Source organism: Thunnus albacares, chromosome 16, assembly GCF_914725855.1.
Source record: "Thunnus albacares chromosome 16, fThuAlb1.1, whole genome shotgun sequence".
NCBI lineage: Eukaryota > Metazoa > Chordata > Actinopteri > Scombriformes > Scombridae > Thunnus > Thunnus albacares.
The window spans coordinates 29,917,193-29,936,381 of record NC_058121.1 but is presented as its reverse complement, the minus strand read 5'-3'; the positions used below and the strand labels follow the sequence as shown (position 1 = coordinate 29,936,381).

The 19,189-nt window shown below is 40.2% G+C and overlaps 1 protein-coding gene across 1 annotated transcript in view; it reads right to left on the bottom strand.

Annotated features, from left to right (window-relative positions):
• Positions 1-19,189, bottom strand: part of LOC122965688 — a gene marked incomplete at its 5' end in the record, with an annotated part of 164,309 nt that overhangs the window by 122,209 nt on the left and 22,911 nt on the right. Inside the window, 2 exon segments of the mRNA XM_044329865.1 lie at positions 16,784-18,584; positions 18,999-19,089. Of these exon segments, the coding sequence (XP_044185800.1) occupies positions 16,784-18,584; positions 18,999-19,089 (1,892 nt within the window).

Below are 19,189 nucleotides of genomic sequence, written 5' to 3'. Positions count from 1 at the left end.
ACCTCCTTAATACCACATGGTGAAAAGTACATTTACTCAAGTATTATGCTCACAGTTATGAGGTTCACGTACTTTACTTTAATATTCCCATTTTATGCAGCTGTGTACTTCACTGTACTGGTCATTCTACTACATTTATCTTACAGCTTGTTACTTTACAGGTTAAGATTTTACACACAATTTATACAATCAACAAACAAAATATGTGTTACTATAGATTAAACTATCCAGCAGCTGATCCACCTTGAACAGGCATTAAGTTATGTAGATAGATTGTACGGATAATATATCTGCACTTTTACTGAAGTACATGTTTGAATGCAGGACTTTTTCTTTAATAGAGTATTGTTAGTGTGGTATTAATACTCTATAATTTTATTTATAAAGCGCCAAATCACAACAAAAGTCATCTCAGGGCTCCTTCTACATAGAGCAGGTCTAGACTGGACTCTTTAATCTACAGAGACCCAACATTCCTCCATCAGCAGCAGGAAAACCTCCGTTTTTCCTCCAGCGGTAAGAGAAAACTACCACCATTGCCAATACCAACATTCTCAATTAGAGAAAGGATGAAAATAAGGCACAAAGGAGGTTTGAATTTGAACCCAAATCACTAAATCCAAGATGTCTGAGATGAAATATGTATTCCAACAAAAGCAGGACACGTCATCCTCCAGAGAAGTTTTTATAACTTATATTCTGAGACTAAAAACATCTTGAGTTGATCAGTTTGAACCTGTTAGAAAAGCAGCCGGTCGATGACTGAAAGTTGATGGAAACATGCAGACCAGCAGAGATCTGATGTTGTGTTTGAGTTCAGTGATGTTTTCAATTGATCAGGTTTTTAATATTTATATGTTCACCTGCTGCTCGCCGTCCCATAATCCTCTGGGATTCATCATGGATCTGTCTATCGATCATCTCCTCTTTCAGTGGTTCAGTCTCTCCTGATTTGACTCCGCCCCCTGGTCAGGAGGTGGGGCTACAGGTGAGCTGGTCCCGCCCCCTCCCTTCATCACAGAGACCTTCACAGTGATTGGCTGAGAATGAAAGAGCCACATCATCAGGAGGATTTAACTCCGCCCATCAGCGGTTCTGCTGGCTCCGCCTCCTCTGCAGGTACACACACCTGTTTTTTTACTGAGGGATGAAGTTGTTGGGATGTTTCTATAGTGTTGTGATGACCTCACCTGTCACCTGGGCATTATGGTCCCCAGTGATGTCACTGCTGACATCATCAGGAGGCCAGCGCAGCTCGCTGCTCTCCACTTCACCTGCGTCTGTCGGCTCCACCATGATGGACGGCAGATGCCTGGAGAGTTTTGGAAAACACTCAACAGGGTCTGGAAACACCTGGAGAGGAAGAAGAAGAATTTATTGAAGGGAGAGTCCACCCAAAATCTGTGTGTGTGTGTGTGTGTGTGTGTGTGTGTGTGTGTGTGTGTGTGTGTGTGCCCTCTGCTGGATACACCAGAATATTACTACACACACACACACACACACACACACACACACACACACACACACAGAAGAACATGTGTGTTTGTGTTGCACGTCAGTCACCATGGTAACACAACATGAAGTCACACTAACAGACTCCATTAAACTGGATGCTGCCTGAAGTTTTTAATTAACATTGATTTTTTTCTTATTAGTTTATGCATGGTCTTGCACCAGTCTGTCTATCAGAAATGCTTTGATTAACCAGTGAGGCCTCTCAGATCCTCAGCAGTTTGTTTTTATTTATATTCTGCAAAAGCTCTTTAAGCCATGTCCTGTTTTAAGCCAGTGAGGCAACATGCACAATACGAGGGCCCTGAAACCTGCACACAGAAATGAAATGCAGCCATGATTCATGTTATTACACCTGTGCTCTTCCCGGTATGACACGTTAAAATGTCTGCTGTGAAAAATGTCTGTTACTGTCAGGAATTAGGAGGCAGATATAGTTTTGATCTCTGAGGTTAGGGACAGGAACTGGCTGTAACTTTATGAATCCTCTGTTGACTAGTTCAACGTAGCAGCCTGAAGGGCTTCCTTCCATCTTTATATATCAGATCCTATGAAGGAGACGCCCCCCAAAATGGAAGACAAAGCTTTGCTGCTGTGACGGACGGGACGCTGTGTGATAACGGTTTGCTTTCCCTTGTCTGAAAAAATCAAGAAATGCAGCTTCTCTGTAGAAAACTGCAGCTGGTGTGGATGCACAGAAACTGTCCAAAACAAAGCTGTCGTTTATATCCAATGATTCAGTCAGTAAGAACAAATGCATTTTGAATGGCAACAATATAACTTTAAGAACCACTACGTAGAACTGCTTCCATTTCGCACAAGCTGAACAAATTTAGTCAAAGCTACAAAAGAAGTTGCAGCTGCTCGCGCCGCAGTAGTACGTGGGTAATATACAAACGCATATTGATTAACTTTGTGCTTTGATAATCTGTTGTTGCGTTGCATTTGAACAGATTATAGATTGTGTCTTTTTTGCGAAGGTCATCTCAGTTTTTATGTCTGTATTTATGAAGCGAAAGTCGTAGCTATCTGCCCATCAGAAGGTCCTGAGTTGCTTCGATGCTTCGGCCTTACAGACACACTCGTCTTGTAAAAGTTAAAAAGATGTAATGTTATATTTTATTGAATGTTTCTGAGTGACAGTCAGGCTCCTTTTCATTTGCCATCTCGCTGTGATTGTGTGTAACTGTGAAACTGCTTCAGCTTCACTGTAGCTGAATGTTGAAAGTTTTCTGTGAAACGTCTGTTGAACTCAAACAAATCAGCACAACGTGACAGAAGGAATCCGCCGGTCTAACATGGGTCCTTAAACGCATCGCCTCTCTGAATCACAATGAATGAACCTCGACAAACATGACAATCTGCTCTCTGATGGATAAAACGATGACATGTTTGTTTGTTTGTCATGTTGTGTTGAACTCTGATCAGTCACATCTGATATCACAAACTTTAAAACACGAGTTGCAGAGGCCTGAGAATGAAAAACGCTTCCGTAGTTTTCTACTCATATGTCATAAAAATCCACCACATGTAAAACCTGTAGTCAGCACAACGACACACAGATGAGACAAAGCTGCAGTGTTCACACATCATTCTGCTTCAGAACAACTACATGGACTTTACACGTCATTTTCTTGGGTTTGAACCAACAAACGGAGGCAGTTTGATGCTGGATCATTCTTAGTCTGGGCTTAGTTCTGAATTTCTCAACTAGACTAATTTAACTCTTTACTGGAATTGACAGGAACTCTTTATAAGCTGGTTAGTAAGTATTTACTGTCACAGCCTCTAAATGTTGGAGCAGATTGTGTAAAAGATTAGCTGATTGTTTTTGACCCTTGAATTTCTTGTAAAAACCTTCCTCTATAAACATGCTTAAAACCTCTTTTAATTTCCATCACAGTTGTAGAGTTTAGAAAAGAAAAGTTCTATATGAGTAAAATATTTACATCTTTACCTTGAGGGCGCTCTGCCGGCCGCAAAGGGTGAAGATGAGCTGCAGTGTCTGTGAGTCGAGCTGCAGGGCTTTTTAACCCTCAGACTGATCTGTCACCTGCTGTGTGAACAGACTTTCAGCAGGTTCGACCTTTACTTCATAGATCCGTGTGTGTTGTGTGTTTGAGCTGCTGACTGTGTTGTAGTCGACGTGTGTTGAGCTGAAGTTTGTTTTACTTCCTTGGTGTGTTAAAGCGCTGAGTGCTGTACAGACCACAAACATTCACTGAAATCATCTTGTTCTTTGTCTTCAGTCACGTCTCACGTCTGTGTGTCCAGCACAGAGCAAAGACCAGAGAACCAGAGGATCTCACTGAAGTGTGGGAGGAACAGGATGTTTCAGACTCTTGTTTTGTAAAGTGCATGTTTCCTGTAGCTTAAGGCAGGTGAGAGTTTGAGGCTAGTTCACCAAATGTGCACTTTTTTCATTTGACAAACACCTTGTGAAAGTGGGTGGAGTTGAGGTTTTTGGGGTTTTATTTTTCGTGCTCTGCAGCCATTGAGAATGTATTGATTTATCGCCTGCCCAGAACACAAACCTGATTGGCTGTTGCTGTGATGATGTAACTGCTGCTGCTACAGGTGAGTGGTCATCTGGGCTACCTGCATTTAGTGTTTTGTTACAGTGCATGCACCTCTGAAACAGACGAGCTGTAGAAACAGGCTGAGTAGACGAAGCAACCAAACTGTTCATATTTACTCTGTGTGTATCCTGGTATCCAAAAACCTTTTTTATGCATTTGATCATGTGATGGTCCTGCAGTCGACCCGTGTTTCTACTGGAGTAGAACCTGCTGATTTATTTATTGAGTTCAAATGATTTTGATTTGCAGATATCTGGACTCTCATGTGTTCATCATCAACAGGATTTCTTTGTATCACCGTCATTTGTAATAAACTGATTTCATGCACGTCGGTCTCATTTTTACAAAAGCTGAAGGATCTTTATGAGATTTTAAAGAGAAACTTGACACCAGACAGCTGTAAATCCTGTTTACCTCCTATTTACACTGTTTCATGTTTTATAGTCGCCAGTTACACAGCAGCTGCTTTTAGGAAATTATTGAGAAAATCTCAAATGCTAATAGTAGCTAAGAGTATTAGTCAGGTAAATAATTGTTAAGAATCTGATTTATCAAACCTTTTTTTATTTATTAAAATAGTTGGCACTTACTAACTCAACTTTTTTCTGTTTTTTTTAAAAAATAATTTGTACCAAAACTGCACCACTTCCTCTGTAAAATGTTCTAAATCCAGGAAGTTAGTGTAAAATGAAAGGACCTGTAAACTAAAGCGTCACTGTTTGTGCAGCTCTCTACACCAGCTGTGTATTGGATAACGTTTCACAGAATCATCTTTTTATGCGTCTATTTTTCCAGGTTTGCCTATAAATGCCTGATTTGAAGTTGTGTCGACACTTCTTCCAAAAGTGAAATAACCTGATCGTTGAAGTCAACTGTCTGATTTGCAGTTTATTCCGGGACATACAGACAGGTGACAATTTAAAGGAAAACCCGGTCCAGGTCTGAATGCTGGACCCCCACAGTGAGGGGGTCTGGGGGTTCTGTTATGCTTTGGGGGGCATTTTGCTGACATGGTTTGGGTCCACTTGTCCCCTTAGAGGGAAGGGTCACTGCTAATCAGTACAAAGTAGTTGTTGTTGTTTTGTCTGCAAGGCCACTAACATAAATGACACTAAACACACAGAACATTATTGACTCAGATTTATTTATCTTTTGTTGATCAGCTTCAGAGTGACAGCAGCAGCGTCCAATCCTGTGGTTTGTAGAGTGGCAGTGGGCGGGGCTACTCTGATTTATATCCTAAATGTACCTTTAAAAACCCAATTATAAAGAACACACTGTTTAAATTAGACCCATCAGATCCAGTGACTCAGAGGAAACTAGTGTTAAAACACAGCTTTGATGTGATGCTCAGTAGATCCAGCAGAGGGCAGCACAGCGTGAAGAGACAATCAGGTAAACAAGGGTTCAAATATCAGCCGTTTACTGCAGATTAAAGCTCCTCACTCTGTCACAGCAGGGCGCTCTGATAAAGACCATCACTGGGTTTCAGTCCTGAACTACAGATAATCATTATTCACATTCCGCTGAACATTTCCAAATAATCTGATCAGTTTTCCTCCTGACGGGGATCACATTCAGGATCTGATGTTTACATAAAGTAACCCCCTCTTACCTCTTTGATTGACTGATTGATTTTATGGATGAAGATACAAAAAACAAAAATCCAAGGCATAACATGTTAAAGTGAAAACATTCATTTCCAACATGGTCCCAAGATGTTAAAAAAAAGTTATTTATTAGTATAAACCCCTTGAGATGTTTCGGAGGGGTGCCAACATACTGTATCACAATCATTATATAACAACAAAAACATGACAATATATATAAATACAGTAATACATTTATCAATACAGCAACATACAGACAGACAACAAACAAACAAACAAAAAACAAAACAAAAACAAAGATCAACCACATATGTTAAGTAATGAGAACATTACAACCACATGGTGGCCAGTAATAGATGTACAGTCCAATGTGGGTGGATCATCAGATATTATCAGGTATAAACAGTGACAGCTTCACTAGTAATAAGAACCATCCATCTAAACATACCAAGTATGTCAGCAGGTAAATTATCAATTATCAAATCACAACAAAAGTCATCTCAAGGCACTTTTCACATAGAGCAGGTCTAGACCGAACTCTTTAATTTACAGAGACCCAACAATTCCTCCCATGAGCAGCACTTGGCGACAGCGGTAAGGAAAAACTCCCCTTTAACGGGTAGAAACCTCAAACAGAACCAGCTCTAGGTAGGCAGCCATCTGCTTTGACTGGTTGGGTTGAGAGAGAGAGAAGGGGGTGGAGGGTGGGGGAGGTGGGGACACTACAGAAGACATTTATCTTGGACCAGAAGGAGCTTCAGCAGCAGTGACACTTCCACAATACCTCACTGAATGGTTTCAAGTGAGAAACTCAACTCCACATGTGACTTTGTTGATTGAACAAGCATATGAGTCACATGACTTGGGTCTCATGGTCAAGCGAGCACTACAAGTGCAACAATGGTTCCCACTTGGCAACCCAAACATTCACATATAAGCTGACACACTTCCAGCTACGCCTTGCTCTCCTGTTTTGTTGGAGATTCTAAGGAACTGTCTAATACTAGATGACAGACCCATAATGCAGATGTCAGTTTCACTCGATGGGGAACAACAGCAACTGTTGCAACAGGGACCAGATTGTCTTTGGTCAAAACATAAAACAGATATAAGGTTAGTGAAATCAGCACAACCAGTAAAAATCTCAATAAAACCAAGTGCTAAATTACCTAATCAAAGACAGTATCCCCTCACAGCACAGACAATGGGCAGATATCAAACCCACAGTTGAAGGTTTGTTTAAAGCAGGAGTTCTGGTCAAAACCAGGAGTCCATGTAACTCTCCAATCTTCCCAATCAAGAAACTACATTCTCAAGATTACAGGCTAGTGCATGATCTGAGAACTGTCAATGCTGTGGTTGATTCAGAAACACCTGTTGTGCTGACCCACAAACTTTGTTAACAAACATTCCTCCAGGCACAATGTGGTATACAGCTATTGATTTAATATTATTTATGGTGAAACAAAGGAAAAAGAACCAAAAAGCAATGCAGGAGTGTGAGGGAGAGAGTCTGAACTGGCAGCTTCTATAACTTATGGTCCAGGTGTGTCCCATCCTGCCCCTGCAAACAGAAAACAGCAGCAACAAGGAGCACAGAGCAGAGGGGCCGTCACACATCAAATCACCACAAACTAACCAACATACAGAAAACTTGGACCAGATGTTTCAGTACAGGTGAACTCAGGCCTGTTTCCTGAGAAAACGTATTGGATAGACACCTGACAGGCTTTTTATTTTTCTCTTTTTTCATTTTTTCTTAAACATTAAGTAATGATTAAAAACGACAAAGTCAAATAAAGAAGGACTGTAAAACATCACAATTTGAGAAATATACACTGTAACAAATTTCCCTGTAAAATGACAGTAAACTACTGGCAGCTGTAGTTGCCAGCTTTTTACCATTTTTTTACAGTGTCACTACCATAATTTACTTTAACAGTTAATTGCTGAAAACATTATTCCAGTATTCTGCTGTAGAATGTGAGGTTTACAGTTTGATACTGTAGCTAGGCCTGCAGTAATATGTTGTATGTAGGCTATTATGAATTATGAAAGGTGTAGGTATAGACCAGGCCAGACTAATGTCAGCATTCACTGATGTGTAGTTCAAGAGAAAACAGCCATCCTAAAATAATCTTTAAATTTGACTTGCAGTACCTGTAATTCAAACTTCCAACTGAAGAACGCTACCTGAAAATGCCTTCTTGTGCCTGCCAGGTGCTTGCTAGGATTATACCAATTTAATGTTAGCAAAAATGAAATGTAGTCACTAACTGGGTAACCAGATGCACAAATGTAACTATATTTTCTTAGTATGACTGGCCTTTTCATTTGATTCCACAAGGGAGGATGAACGATGATATATATGATGTTGATGGTTGCATGTGGCTCCTGTCCCTTTTGGCTCCAAATGCATCAAAATTTACAGTATTTTACCATATTTAGAAAGAACAGTACCTTACCTTACTGTTAGAATTTAGTTGTATTTTTATAGCAATTTATTACAATGTATGTAACATCTGTAAAGATCACGTCTGCTGAATTAATGCTGTTATAAATGTTCTAATGAGAGAAAAACACAAGTAGTGTAGTAGAAGTAGAAGTAGTATAACATTACACATCGATGTAAAAAACAAGTGATGTTCTCTGAATAAGTAGTGAATGAATATTTTTATTCAAGTGTAAAACAGCCAAAGCTGCCCAGCAAACATGAGCTTACAAGACAATATTTACATCACCTGCAGAGGCAAGAAAAACTAAAGGAAAGCAACCCATTCATGTTATTATATACATACATGTCAGACACATTACATCAGATAGAAACCTGAAAATGTCCAGCAGACTGGGATGTCTGCTGGACATTTTCAGGAAAAACTTCACTTTAAGATCCTGATAAAATGGAATAACTAACAGCCACTAACAGCTACTAGATGCTGCTCCAAGAAAACTTTACTGAAGTCAATCAGAGTCAACACAGTTTTTACACATCAATTCAGCCCAGAGGAGATCATTTCACTACTTCTAATAGAAACAATATTCTGACATTAAAGCACAGTCAGTGATCCAAATGAAACCAGAGTGAAACCTCGTCCACCATCAACATTTAAACACAGGAAGCTGCTGTCACTTCCAGTTTCTGTTGTTCACTGGTGAACAGAGTGAACAGTGATTTCAGCAGTTGTCTTCAGTCAGCAGTGTGACTGTTTGTCTACACAGGAGGAGACTCTTCCTCAGACAGAGGACACAGAGACACTGAAGAACCAGGAGACCACAACCAGAACCCAGCATACAGAGGCTGAGTGAATGTGATGTTGAAGGTGTGGAGGTGGATCAGTGTGTCAGAGGAGACTCTGTAGAAGGACAGAGTGCCAGCAGGACAGTCCACATACACTGCTACTCTGTTAGAGACAGAGGAGGAGGAGGAGGAGGAAGAGGAGGAGGAGGAGGAGGAGGAGGAGGAGGAGGAGGAGGAGGGGATGGATGTTTTTGTCTTATTGTGATAGACAGAGTAACCATTAACATCAGTGCATTTCAGACTCCAGGACTGATCATTATTTCCAAACAAACAGTCATCACTGTCTCCTTTCCCTCTGATTCCTCTGTAAGTCACTGATATATGAACTCCTCTTCTCCACTCGACCTCCCAGTAACAGCGACCAGTCAGACCATTTCTACACAGCAGCTGAGGCCAGAAGTCAAATCTGTCTGGATGATCAGGATATGACTGATTCTCTCTCACATATGTCACCTTCCTGTTGTTGTCAGACAGTTTGAGGTTTCTGTTTACTGTGTTTGTGTCCAGTGTGAGTTCACAGAAATCTGATGAAGAGAAGAAGAAACAACTCAGCAGCAGTTTATCATCTGACACACCTGATGGATTTATTCTCAAGTTTAATGACACATTTTGTCAGTAATGTTTTAATGAATAAAAACCACAAAGACCAACTTTGTATTTAAAGAGAAACTGACTGTGTGCTGTTTAGTTGTCATGAATCAAATTAAATCCACACTTACACTTCTTCAGACCAGGTTTTAACCACTGCTCTCCACCATGGTCCAACCTGGAGGAAGAAACACAGTCAGAATGATTTTCTATCCAACATGAGTCCTAACTGCTGTTCAACATGAAGCAGTGTTCCTCAGTTTGTCAGAGTGACACAGAAACAGGCTGCAACTCATCTGTCTCAACTGTCTGCTGGATTCTTTCACTGAAGTCTGAGAGGAAAAGACGTGAAGAAGAAGATGTGATGTACAAATATGTCCTCAGACATGATGAATCAGAATATTAAATATTGACCTCTGCATGTTGTGCTGAGGATAGAGCCTGTCATGACTTCAATATTAAAGGAGACTTTACTTCAAGGTGAAAATTCAGTTATCAGAGAATAAATGCAGCTATAAGACAGCAAAACATTTTAATGCAATTATACAAAATATAATAATAATAATAATAATAATAATAATAATAATAATAATAATAATAATAATAATAATAATAATAATAATATCTAAATAAAACATCAATGACAAGTAATAAAGTTCTTTTAAACATCACTGCATAACTACAGTAACCTCTTAACAGATCAGTCAAACTACAAAATTCAACTTGTAATGTGTCATTTAATCCAACTTGAGGCTCTGAGGGAGTCAAACAGGAAATCTGTGATTTGGGGCTGAATAAATAAAACTGACTTGACTTCAATAATTCAATATCAAGATTTCAGAGTCAGAGAATAAATGAACCTTTAAGGCTGTTCATTTATTTGGTTTGAATATATAATAATTATAATAATAATAATAGTTGAAAGACACAATAAGAAACAACAACAACAAGTTAGAAAGTTCTAAATGATACAAGTGAACTTCTTTAGAATGAACAATAAATACATGTTTAATAAAATAATAGATGGACTCTCCTCTGATGAGTTCAGGGACACTGTAGGAGGACAACCGCTTGTTCTTTAATTCTGGTAACCAATCTTTGATTCTTAAGGAAAATAAGAGACAGTGGCGCGGGGAAAACTTTTGAGGAAGCCAAGTGAGACAAGAGAGACAGGAAAGACTACGTTGCTGCTTTAACAGCCAGTGTAATGTAACCAGATGAGCTATTAGCACGCCGCTGTCATTTTACACAAAACTGTATCAAATTGTATCACCAACACACACACACACACACACACTCACACACTCTCTCTCTCTCACACACACACTCACTCTCTCTCACACACACACACACACACACTCTCTCTCTCTCTCTCTCTCACACACACACACACACACACTCTCTCTCTCTCTCTCTCACACACACACACACTCTCTCTCTCTCTCTCTCACACACACACACTCTCTCTCTCTCTCACACACACACACACACACACACACAAACACTCTCTCTCTCTCTCTCTCTCTCTCTCACACACACACTCTCTCTCTCTCTCTCTCTCTCTCTCTCTCAAACACACAGTCCTTAACATCTTGTCAATTTATGCATGTTCTTATTAATTTATGCACCCCCCCCCCACCCAAATGCATAACCAGCCGCTTAATGCACAGTACAGATCCGATAATGGATAAAAGAAGCATTCATTCACAAATTAAATCAGGAGACGTTTAAAGTTTTATTTTCCAGCTACATCATAAAGTATCAGTAGTCTACATGTATCAAACACATGACTTATAAGCCCCGTTGTATGTGCTTGAAATACACAAATACTCTCCATACTTCCTTATCCTTTAAAACTAGACCAAATGTTCATTATACAACATGACCTAAAACACATAACAACCCAGTAACAGACCTGCAGAGGCCATAAACAATCAAAACAAATAGCATCTATTCAGGTAACCTGGCCCTATGAGTGCTGTCCGTGGTGCTGATTTTATATGCGTAAACAACAACAATAAAACTTCAGTCTGTTTCCACGGACTGACTAACACATTCAGCTAAACCCAGGCAAGCATGGCACATTAAGCAATATGACCACATCAAAAACTGCACACATAGCTACATGGGCAGTTCAGTCAACAGTAAAGCCATAGAGGGAGAAGGGGGTGTGCATTTCACTCACCCTATTTGAAGAGGAAGGCGATCCCAAGTGCTCTGAAAGTGTAGTGTCAAACTCTGCAAATGTATGTACCAGCTCCCCAAAATTGCCCCCGTTTGAGCTGCCAGCGGCCTCATTGTCCTGAATGCTTGTTCTTGGCGCGCAAGGTACAAGGCTGCAACAATGAGTCTCATCAGAATATCCCGGTTCTTCTTCACCTGTTCATTGTGCTTCTTTGTGCTGATGGTTCTCACCGAGTCCAGAGCCTCGTCAATCCTGACGCCCAAAAAGCTTCAATTTCACAGCACAATCTATGTGACTCTTTGATTTGCCGTGCCTCTCAATTGCCCGTGACAGGTTGGCAAGGTCCATGAATCCTGTAGAGGCCCATGGATTATTCAGTGAGCACGAATCCTTGTCGAAAAGACACGGCCAGCAAAATAACCGCTGAAGTTTAGTGCTACCAGCTAGCCACTCCTTGCGAACATAATTTTCCTCATTGAATGTCTGAATCCCGCCTTTTTTCCTCTCCATACGCAGCTCTAGTTTGGGTGTTGGCCTGCCGTCAGACATAATTTTGAGTTGCTGCTGTAGTGGTAGTTTAGTAAAATTGTTTTTTATTAAAACTCCAAATCTCCACCCTCCATAACTACACTTGCTAATGTTGCTAACGGTGATATCAAATGGCTAACGGTTATCCCCCCTTCAATGACCTTGATAACATCCTATGATTTGATTGGTGAGAGGCCAAAGGTTGGCTGGTTTCCCTTGGTATAGTCCTGACTAATCACAGATTGGCAGTGGCATGAGGGTAGCCTCATCTGATTGGTTAATGCTTCAATTTTTTTTCACCAAGGGATGCCAATTTCAGTCTGGCCTCCCCACGGACATGACATTAGTCTACAGTAGAAGTGCAATATAATGTTTCACCACACATTCACCACATAACATTTAGAGGGGCGCTGTTTCACTCATTGTAAAATACTCAATTAGAAATGGGGAAGAGATGACAACAACAACACAGAATAACCAAAACTGTTAAACGAAGTGTTTTCATTGAAATGACAACTGCAGTCTAAAAAAGCAGGGGAAGCCTGGCTTCCTTTGGCTTCTGGGAGAAAACATCACTGATAAGAGACAGACTCTCTGGATTCCTAAGTTTGTAAGAGCGGACCCTCGGCCTGCAGAACTGACCTTTGTAACCCTCCAAGTGGGGGTTCGATCAGTGAAGCTCAACAGACTCAGGAAGACCTCCTTGAAACCATTTCGACATGTTGAATTACGACACGAACTAAAAGCATGAAATGATCCTAAAGGCCACTTGGACCGGAGGAAAACAACTCCCACCTTATAGATGGAAGACAGGCTCTTATCAACAAAGCCATAAACTAATCCACATCCCTGAGGACTTTGTGAAGCCCCCTTTGCAAATCTGAGGCAAACCTGAAATTCATGTAAATTAAATGTCTAATCATTATGCAACTTATATCATGTTATTTGTCGTGTAAATACAAGAAGAATGGTATAACTTTCATATATGTATGACTATCTACTAAAGAGATACAAGACTTCAGGTAAGACTACAGGTAACAACACTGCCCTCTATTGACGAGTTAAATTTCCTTATGTGAAGAGTTAATGAATGTTTAATAACCATGTATTTGTAGTGTTTAACTTGTGATCTATTAACCTCATAGACAATCATATTTTAGTAGTTAAATTAGACGAGTAGTTTGGCTCAAAGATTGAAGTTTCTAAAATAATAGGAATGTAAAGATAATATTTGAAGGATTTGAGTTTAAAGTTCTCTTTTATTGTTAAACAATAGTCACATTGAATGCTTTTATATTATGAAGTAAGAGTTATGTCAATTTATATTTAAATATGTTTCTGAAAGTAATCTAATCACATAAGTGTTGCAGAACTTTATTTCCTTTCACTTTAGTATTAAACTTTATTTCAGTAGATGGTTTAAGATGTGTAGATAGTTTGAGAAAGTTGAACTAATGAGGGTTGTATGCTTAGACATCATAAAGTGTTAATATGAAGGTTAATGTTTGTTATTAGAAGAACTGACTTATCATGAATTGCGTAAACTGCTCAGCTGTTTCTTTAATGGTTTTATAAATATGATACAAGCTGACAGGACCGTTATTAATCAGAAATATCATGAATGCTTGGACATTATGACAGTAACGTGTTTACAGCTTAATGTGAAATAATAGGCAACAGTGACTTGAAGTGTGAGTTTTTGCATGTAAAAACTCAGAATTAGATTTTCCCAAACTCCTTTACTTCAGGAGACGCAGGCTGCAGACCACCAGCCACACCTAAAGCCCCTAGTACAAAGAAATTGAATATTCATCAATAATTCGGCGCAAACCCCTTTAGAACATCACTAAAACTCCTCCCATCTTATTCTAACTTATAAAAACAGCCTCAAAGAGATTCCTCTTTGAGCTGGCCTCCAAGAACTCAAGAAAATTCTGAAGACATCTCTTTTATTTGTTTTTCAATCAAATGTATCCGAATTTAATCTTTTATCGCAACAAGTTAATTTGTTTTGTTTTATTAGTAACATTAAGTCTCGTATTTCCACGTATAGTAATTTAATTTGAAGTAAACACGTACAGTATTTTATTTTGAAGTAGATGCCGCTGAAGACTTGAGCGTAGTCAGACTTGACTTTATTTGACACTTAACTCAAGTTACTACAAGCCAAATAAAGCCTGAACGTAAGCTCCCAAAGAAGAAGAAGAAGAAGAAGAAGAAGAAGAAGAAGAAGAAGGCTTGAAACTGAACCTGATGCTGCACCAACAACGCTGGACCTGCCAAGATGACGCCTCTACCACAACGACACACCTCAACAGTAAGGCATAACATGGCTTTGTGATCAAGGGTTGATGTCGAATAACGTTAAAATGAAAGAATTTATTTAGAGAAGTTGAATTAGCTTTTCCCCTCAGCATTCCCCGGTACAACACGTTAAGCCTCGAGTCACGCACTTCAAGCCACTCTAACTGAATAATTTTCTTTATTAATTTTTTATCATTCTTAGGCTTATTTATTTTACTTTCTTTTTATTTATTATGTTCTGTATATTATCTGTATATGTTATATTATCTATGCTTTATCATGTATCCTCAAGACGTTTAGCTATTAATAAATGTCTTCATTTATCCTAAAAGTGTTTGGTTGTTTCTTTGAGCTGCAGTAAACAGAGGTCACTGTTTGGGACAAGATCGTACGACTGTAAGACTGATTCACTGATTAAACTGAACAAGGTTAGTGCTTCCTCCTGGCACTAATAAATCCTAACCAAAAAGGAGGTGGTGCCCTAATGACGAGGTAATTCACTAATAAAGTATTAACGCTCCTACAACACCATGAGAACATGAAAGTTTAACAAAAGAATAACTTTATGTCGACTTAGTAGCTTTTTCCAGAGGTTTCACTCACATTACATGACCTTCACACTATTACATCCATGATCAAGAATGAACTTTTATGTTCAGCATAAAAGTTCTTGACCTGAGAGTGTCCACCTATCTGTCCATACCTGAGAGTGTCCAGTCTCCAGTGTGGATCCTTCAGTTTAGCAGACAGAAGTTTCTCTCCTGACTTTCCTGGATGATTGTAGCTCAGATCAAGCTCTCTCAGATGGGAGGGGTTGGAGTTCAGAGCTGAGGCCAGAGAAGCACAGCCTTCCTCTGTGACCAGACATCCTGACAGACTTGAAATATAAAAAGATTGATAACACAATGTTTTTTAATCATAAGTACCAGAGTCCTACAGATGTTGTGCAGAATAATTGACATTTATCTGAACATCAAGCAGCATGCCAATAATCAACTGTTAAAATCTCTCTCCGAGTCAGCTTTATTCTCATTGTTCAAGATAACAAAATTATAGGTGCTGTATCCTGACCTGAGAGTTTCCAGTGTACAGTGTGGACTCTCCAGTCCAGCAGACAACAGCTTGACTCCTGAATTTTGCAAGTTGTTGTTACTCAGAACCAGCTCTCTCAGACTAGAGGACTGGGAGCTGAGAACTGAGGACAGAGCTGCACAGCTTCTCTCTGAGAGGTTACAGCCACTCAGCCTGAAGAAGAATTAGTGATTAACATAAAAAAGAAATGTTATTTCCCTTCCATAAAATATTAAAGGTTTGTTGATATTTTTGGCTGGACCTGCCATGGACCAGCCCTATAACCCAGAATGTCCATCACTGACTCACTGACTGAGTGATGAAGTAGCAGTCAAATGTCACTCTCAGCGCAGCCCTAAAATAAGTTTTAAAAACACACATTTACCAAGCACCTCACATGGAGGCTCTGACACTGACAGGAGCACAAACCCATGGATACAAACAAATGCAGTAGATCCATTTTACCAGCCTGCACTGCAGCTAGCAGCTAATTAGCATGCCTAGCATTGTTAGCATAGCTGTGTCGTGCTGTGTGTGTGTAGCCTATAAAAATAAGTTGTTGCAGTGGTGTTTATAGTTTGACAGCACTGTGCTGGGTAGGTGACAGGTGTGTTTACAGTGTTTTTGTGCTCTGATAGACGTCACAGCTTAGCATGCTAATCCTACATTAACATATGAATAAGACCATATGTTTACAGACATCCGAAGATTGAAACAGATGAAAGAGAAAATAAAAATAATTAGAATAGTTACAATTGATGTTAAAATAAGTTATCTTTCAAATGAAAAATCCCAAGATATGAGTGGAAAGTGTTGTTCTCACAACTGCATTTATACCTTTTTTTTACTCAAATGTAGCTTAACCATGTCATGTGATGCTACTTCAGTACACTTTAACAACAAATATTACTGGGACCACTACAGAAAATTGCAGATGGACATTTAATATCCAGGAATTCACATTATAGACACTACCACTGACTATGCCTGTAAAAAAATTGGCCACAGTTTCACACATTGACCATACACAGTCCATCCATATACTAGAACTAGTCTTGTTTATAATCAAATAGCGTATAAGTACTTTTCTAGTCATCCATCCACTTACAGAGCTTTATTTGAAGCTTTGACCACTGGCAGCAGCCTCAGAAGAGCCTCCTCTGAAGCAGAGTATTTCTTTAGGTCAAACACATCCAGATCTTTCTCTGATGACAGTAAGATGAAGACCAGAGCTGACCACTGAGCAGGAGACAGTTTATCTGTGGAGAGACTTCCTGATCTCAGGTACTGTTGGATCTCCTCAATGAGAGAATGATCATTCAGTTCATTCAGACAGTGGAACAGATTGATGCTTCTCTCTGAAGACAGATTCTTACTGATCTTCTTCTTGATGTACTTGACTGTTTTCTGATTGGTCTGTGAGCTACTTCCTGTCTGTGTCAGCAGACCTTGTAGGAGAGTCTGATTGGTCTGCAGTGAAAGACCCAGGAGGAAGCGGAGGAACAAGTCCAAGTGTCCGTTTGGACTCTTTAAGGCCTCATTCACAGCACTCTGGTAGAGATGTTTCTCCGCAGATTCTTGTTTAGTTTCAGATTTCTGGGATGTTGTTTTTTTTTCTGCCAGCAGGTTGACTCCAGAGTTGATGAATGTCAGATGGACATGAAGAGCAGCCAGAAACTCCTGGACGCTCAGATGGACGAAGCAGAACACCTTGTCCTGGTACAGCCCACTCTCCTCTTTAAAGATCTGTGTGAACACTCCTGAGTACACTGACGCTGCTCTGATATTGATGCCACACCCTGTCAGGTCTGATTCATAGAAGATCAGGTTGCGTTTCTGCAGCTGCTCAAAAGCCAGTTTTCCCAGAGACTCAATCATCTTCCTGCTCTCTGGACTCCAGTGTGGATCTGTCTCAGCTCCTCCATCATATTTGATGTTCTTCAGTTTCAACTGAACCACCAAGAAGTGGATGTACATTTCAGTCAGGGTCTTGGGCAGCTCTCCTCCCTCTCTGATTTTCAACAAATGCTCCAGAACTGTAGCAGTGATCCAGCAGAAGACTGGGATGTGACACATGATGTGGAGGCTTCGTGATGTCTTGATGTGGGAGATGATTGTGCTGGCGTGCTCCTCATCTCTGAATCTCTTCCTGAAGTACTCCTCCTTCTGTGGGTCAGTGAACCCTCTGACCTCTGTCACCATGCCGACACACTCAGGAGGAATCTGATTGGCTGCTGCAGGTCGTGTGGTTATCCAGAGGCGAGCAGAGGGAAGCAGTGTCCCCCTGATGAGGTTTGTCAGCAGCACATCCACTGAGGTGGACTCTTTAACATCAGTCAGGATCTCATTGTTGTGGAAGTCCAGAGGAAGTCGACACTCATCCAGACCGTCAAAGATGAACACAACCTGGAACTCTTCAAACCTGCAGATTCCTGCTTCTTTGGTTTCAGTAAAGAAGTGATGAACAAGTTCCACCAAGCTGTACTTTTTCTCTTTCAGCACATTCAGCTCTCTGAAAGTGAATGGAAATGTGAAGTGTATGTCCTGGTTGGCTTTGTCTGCAGCCCAGTCCAGAGTGAACTTCTGTATTAAGACTGTTTTCCCAATGCCAGCCACTCCCTTTGTCATCACTGTTCTGATTGGTTCATCTCTTCCAGGTGAGGCTTTAAAGATGTCTTCTTGTCTGATTGTTGTTTCTGGTCTGTCTGGTTTCCTGGATGCTGTTTCAATCTGTCTGACCTCATGTTCATCATTGACCTCTGCAGTCCCTCCCTCTGTGATGTAGAGCTCTGTGTAGATCTGATTCAGAAGGGTTGGGTTTCCTGCTTTAGCAATCCCCTCAAACACACACTGGAACTTCTTCTTCAGGTTAGACTTGAGTTTATATCGACACTCTGGAGCAAGAGTTCCTGAATGAACAAACAAATGAAATCAATCAGATGATTCTACAGTAAATTGATAGAAAGTAAATATTAAACTGCAGATATTTATATTTTCCTCCTCTATGAAATCTATTCAGCTCATCAGTTGAGGACAAACAGTTTCTGACTGTTTTCAGCTCAGAAGAATTCATAGATCTGATGAAGATGTGTGCATCATATTAACAGCAGAGATTGAAATATAAAGCTCTCCCATGTTGCCTCCATTTCCTCTCCATCATGTTAAATCTGTTAAAATCCTCTTACTGCTCTGCAGACAGTCAGCCAGTTCCTCCTGCTTCATTCTCCTCAGGAAGTGCAGTATGATCTTCAGAAATGCCTCTTTGCTGCTCCTCCTCTGCTCTTCATCCTCACCGTCCAACACCTCCTCATCCTCACTCTGACTCTCTAAGCATTCTGGGTAATCTGAGCTCAGAACCTCCTGCATCTTCTTCATCTCGTTCTTCACAAATTTGATGATGTTCTCCTCCAGCAGCTGGAACAGAATAAAATGTAAATTTAACTGGTAGAAGTCAACATCAGATCATCTGTGACAGACTGAAAACCTGCTGGTCTACAGAGTGCAGCATGGAGAC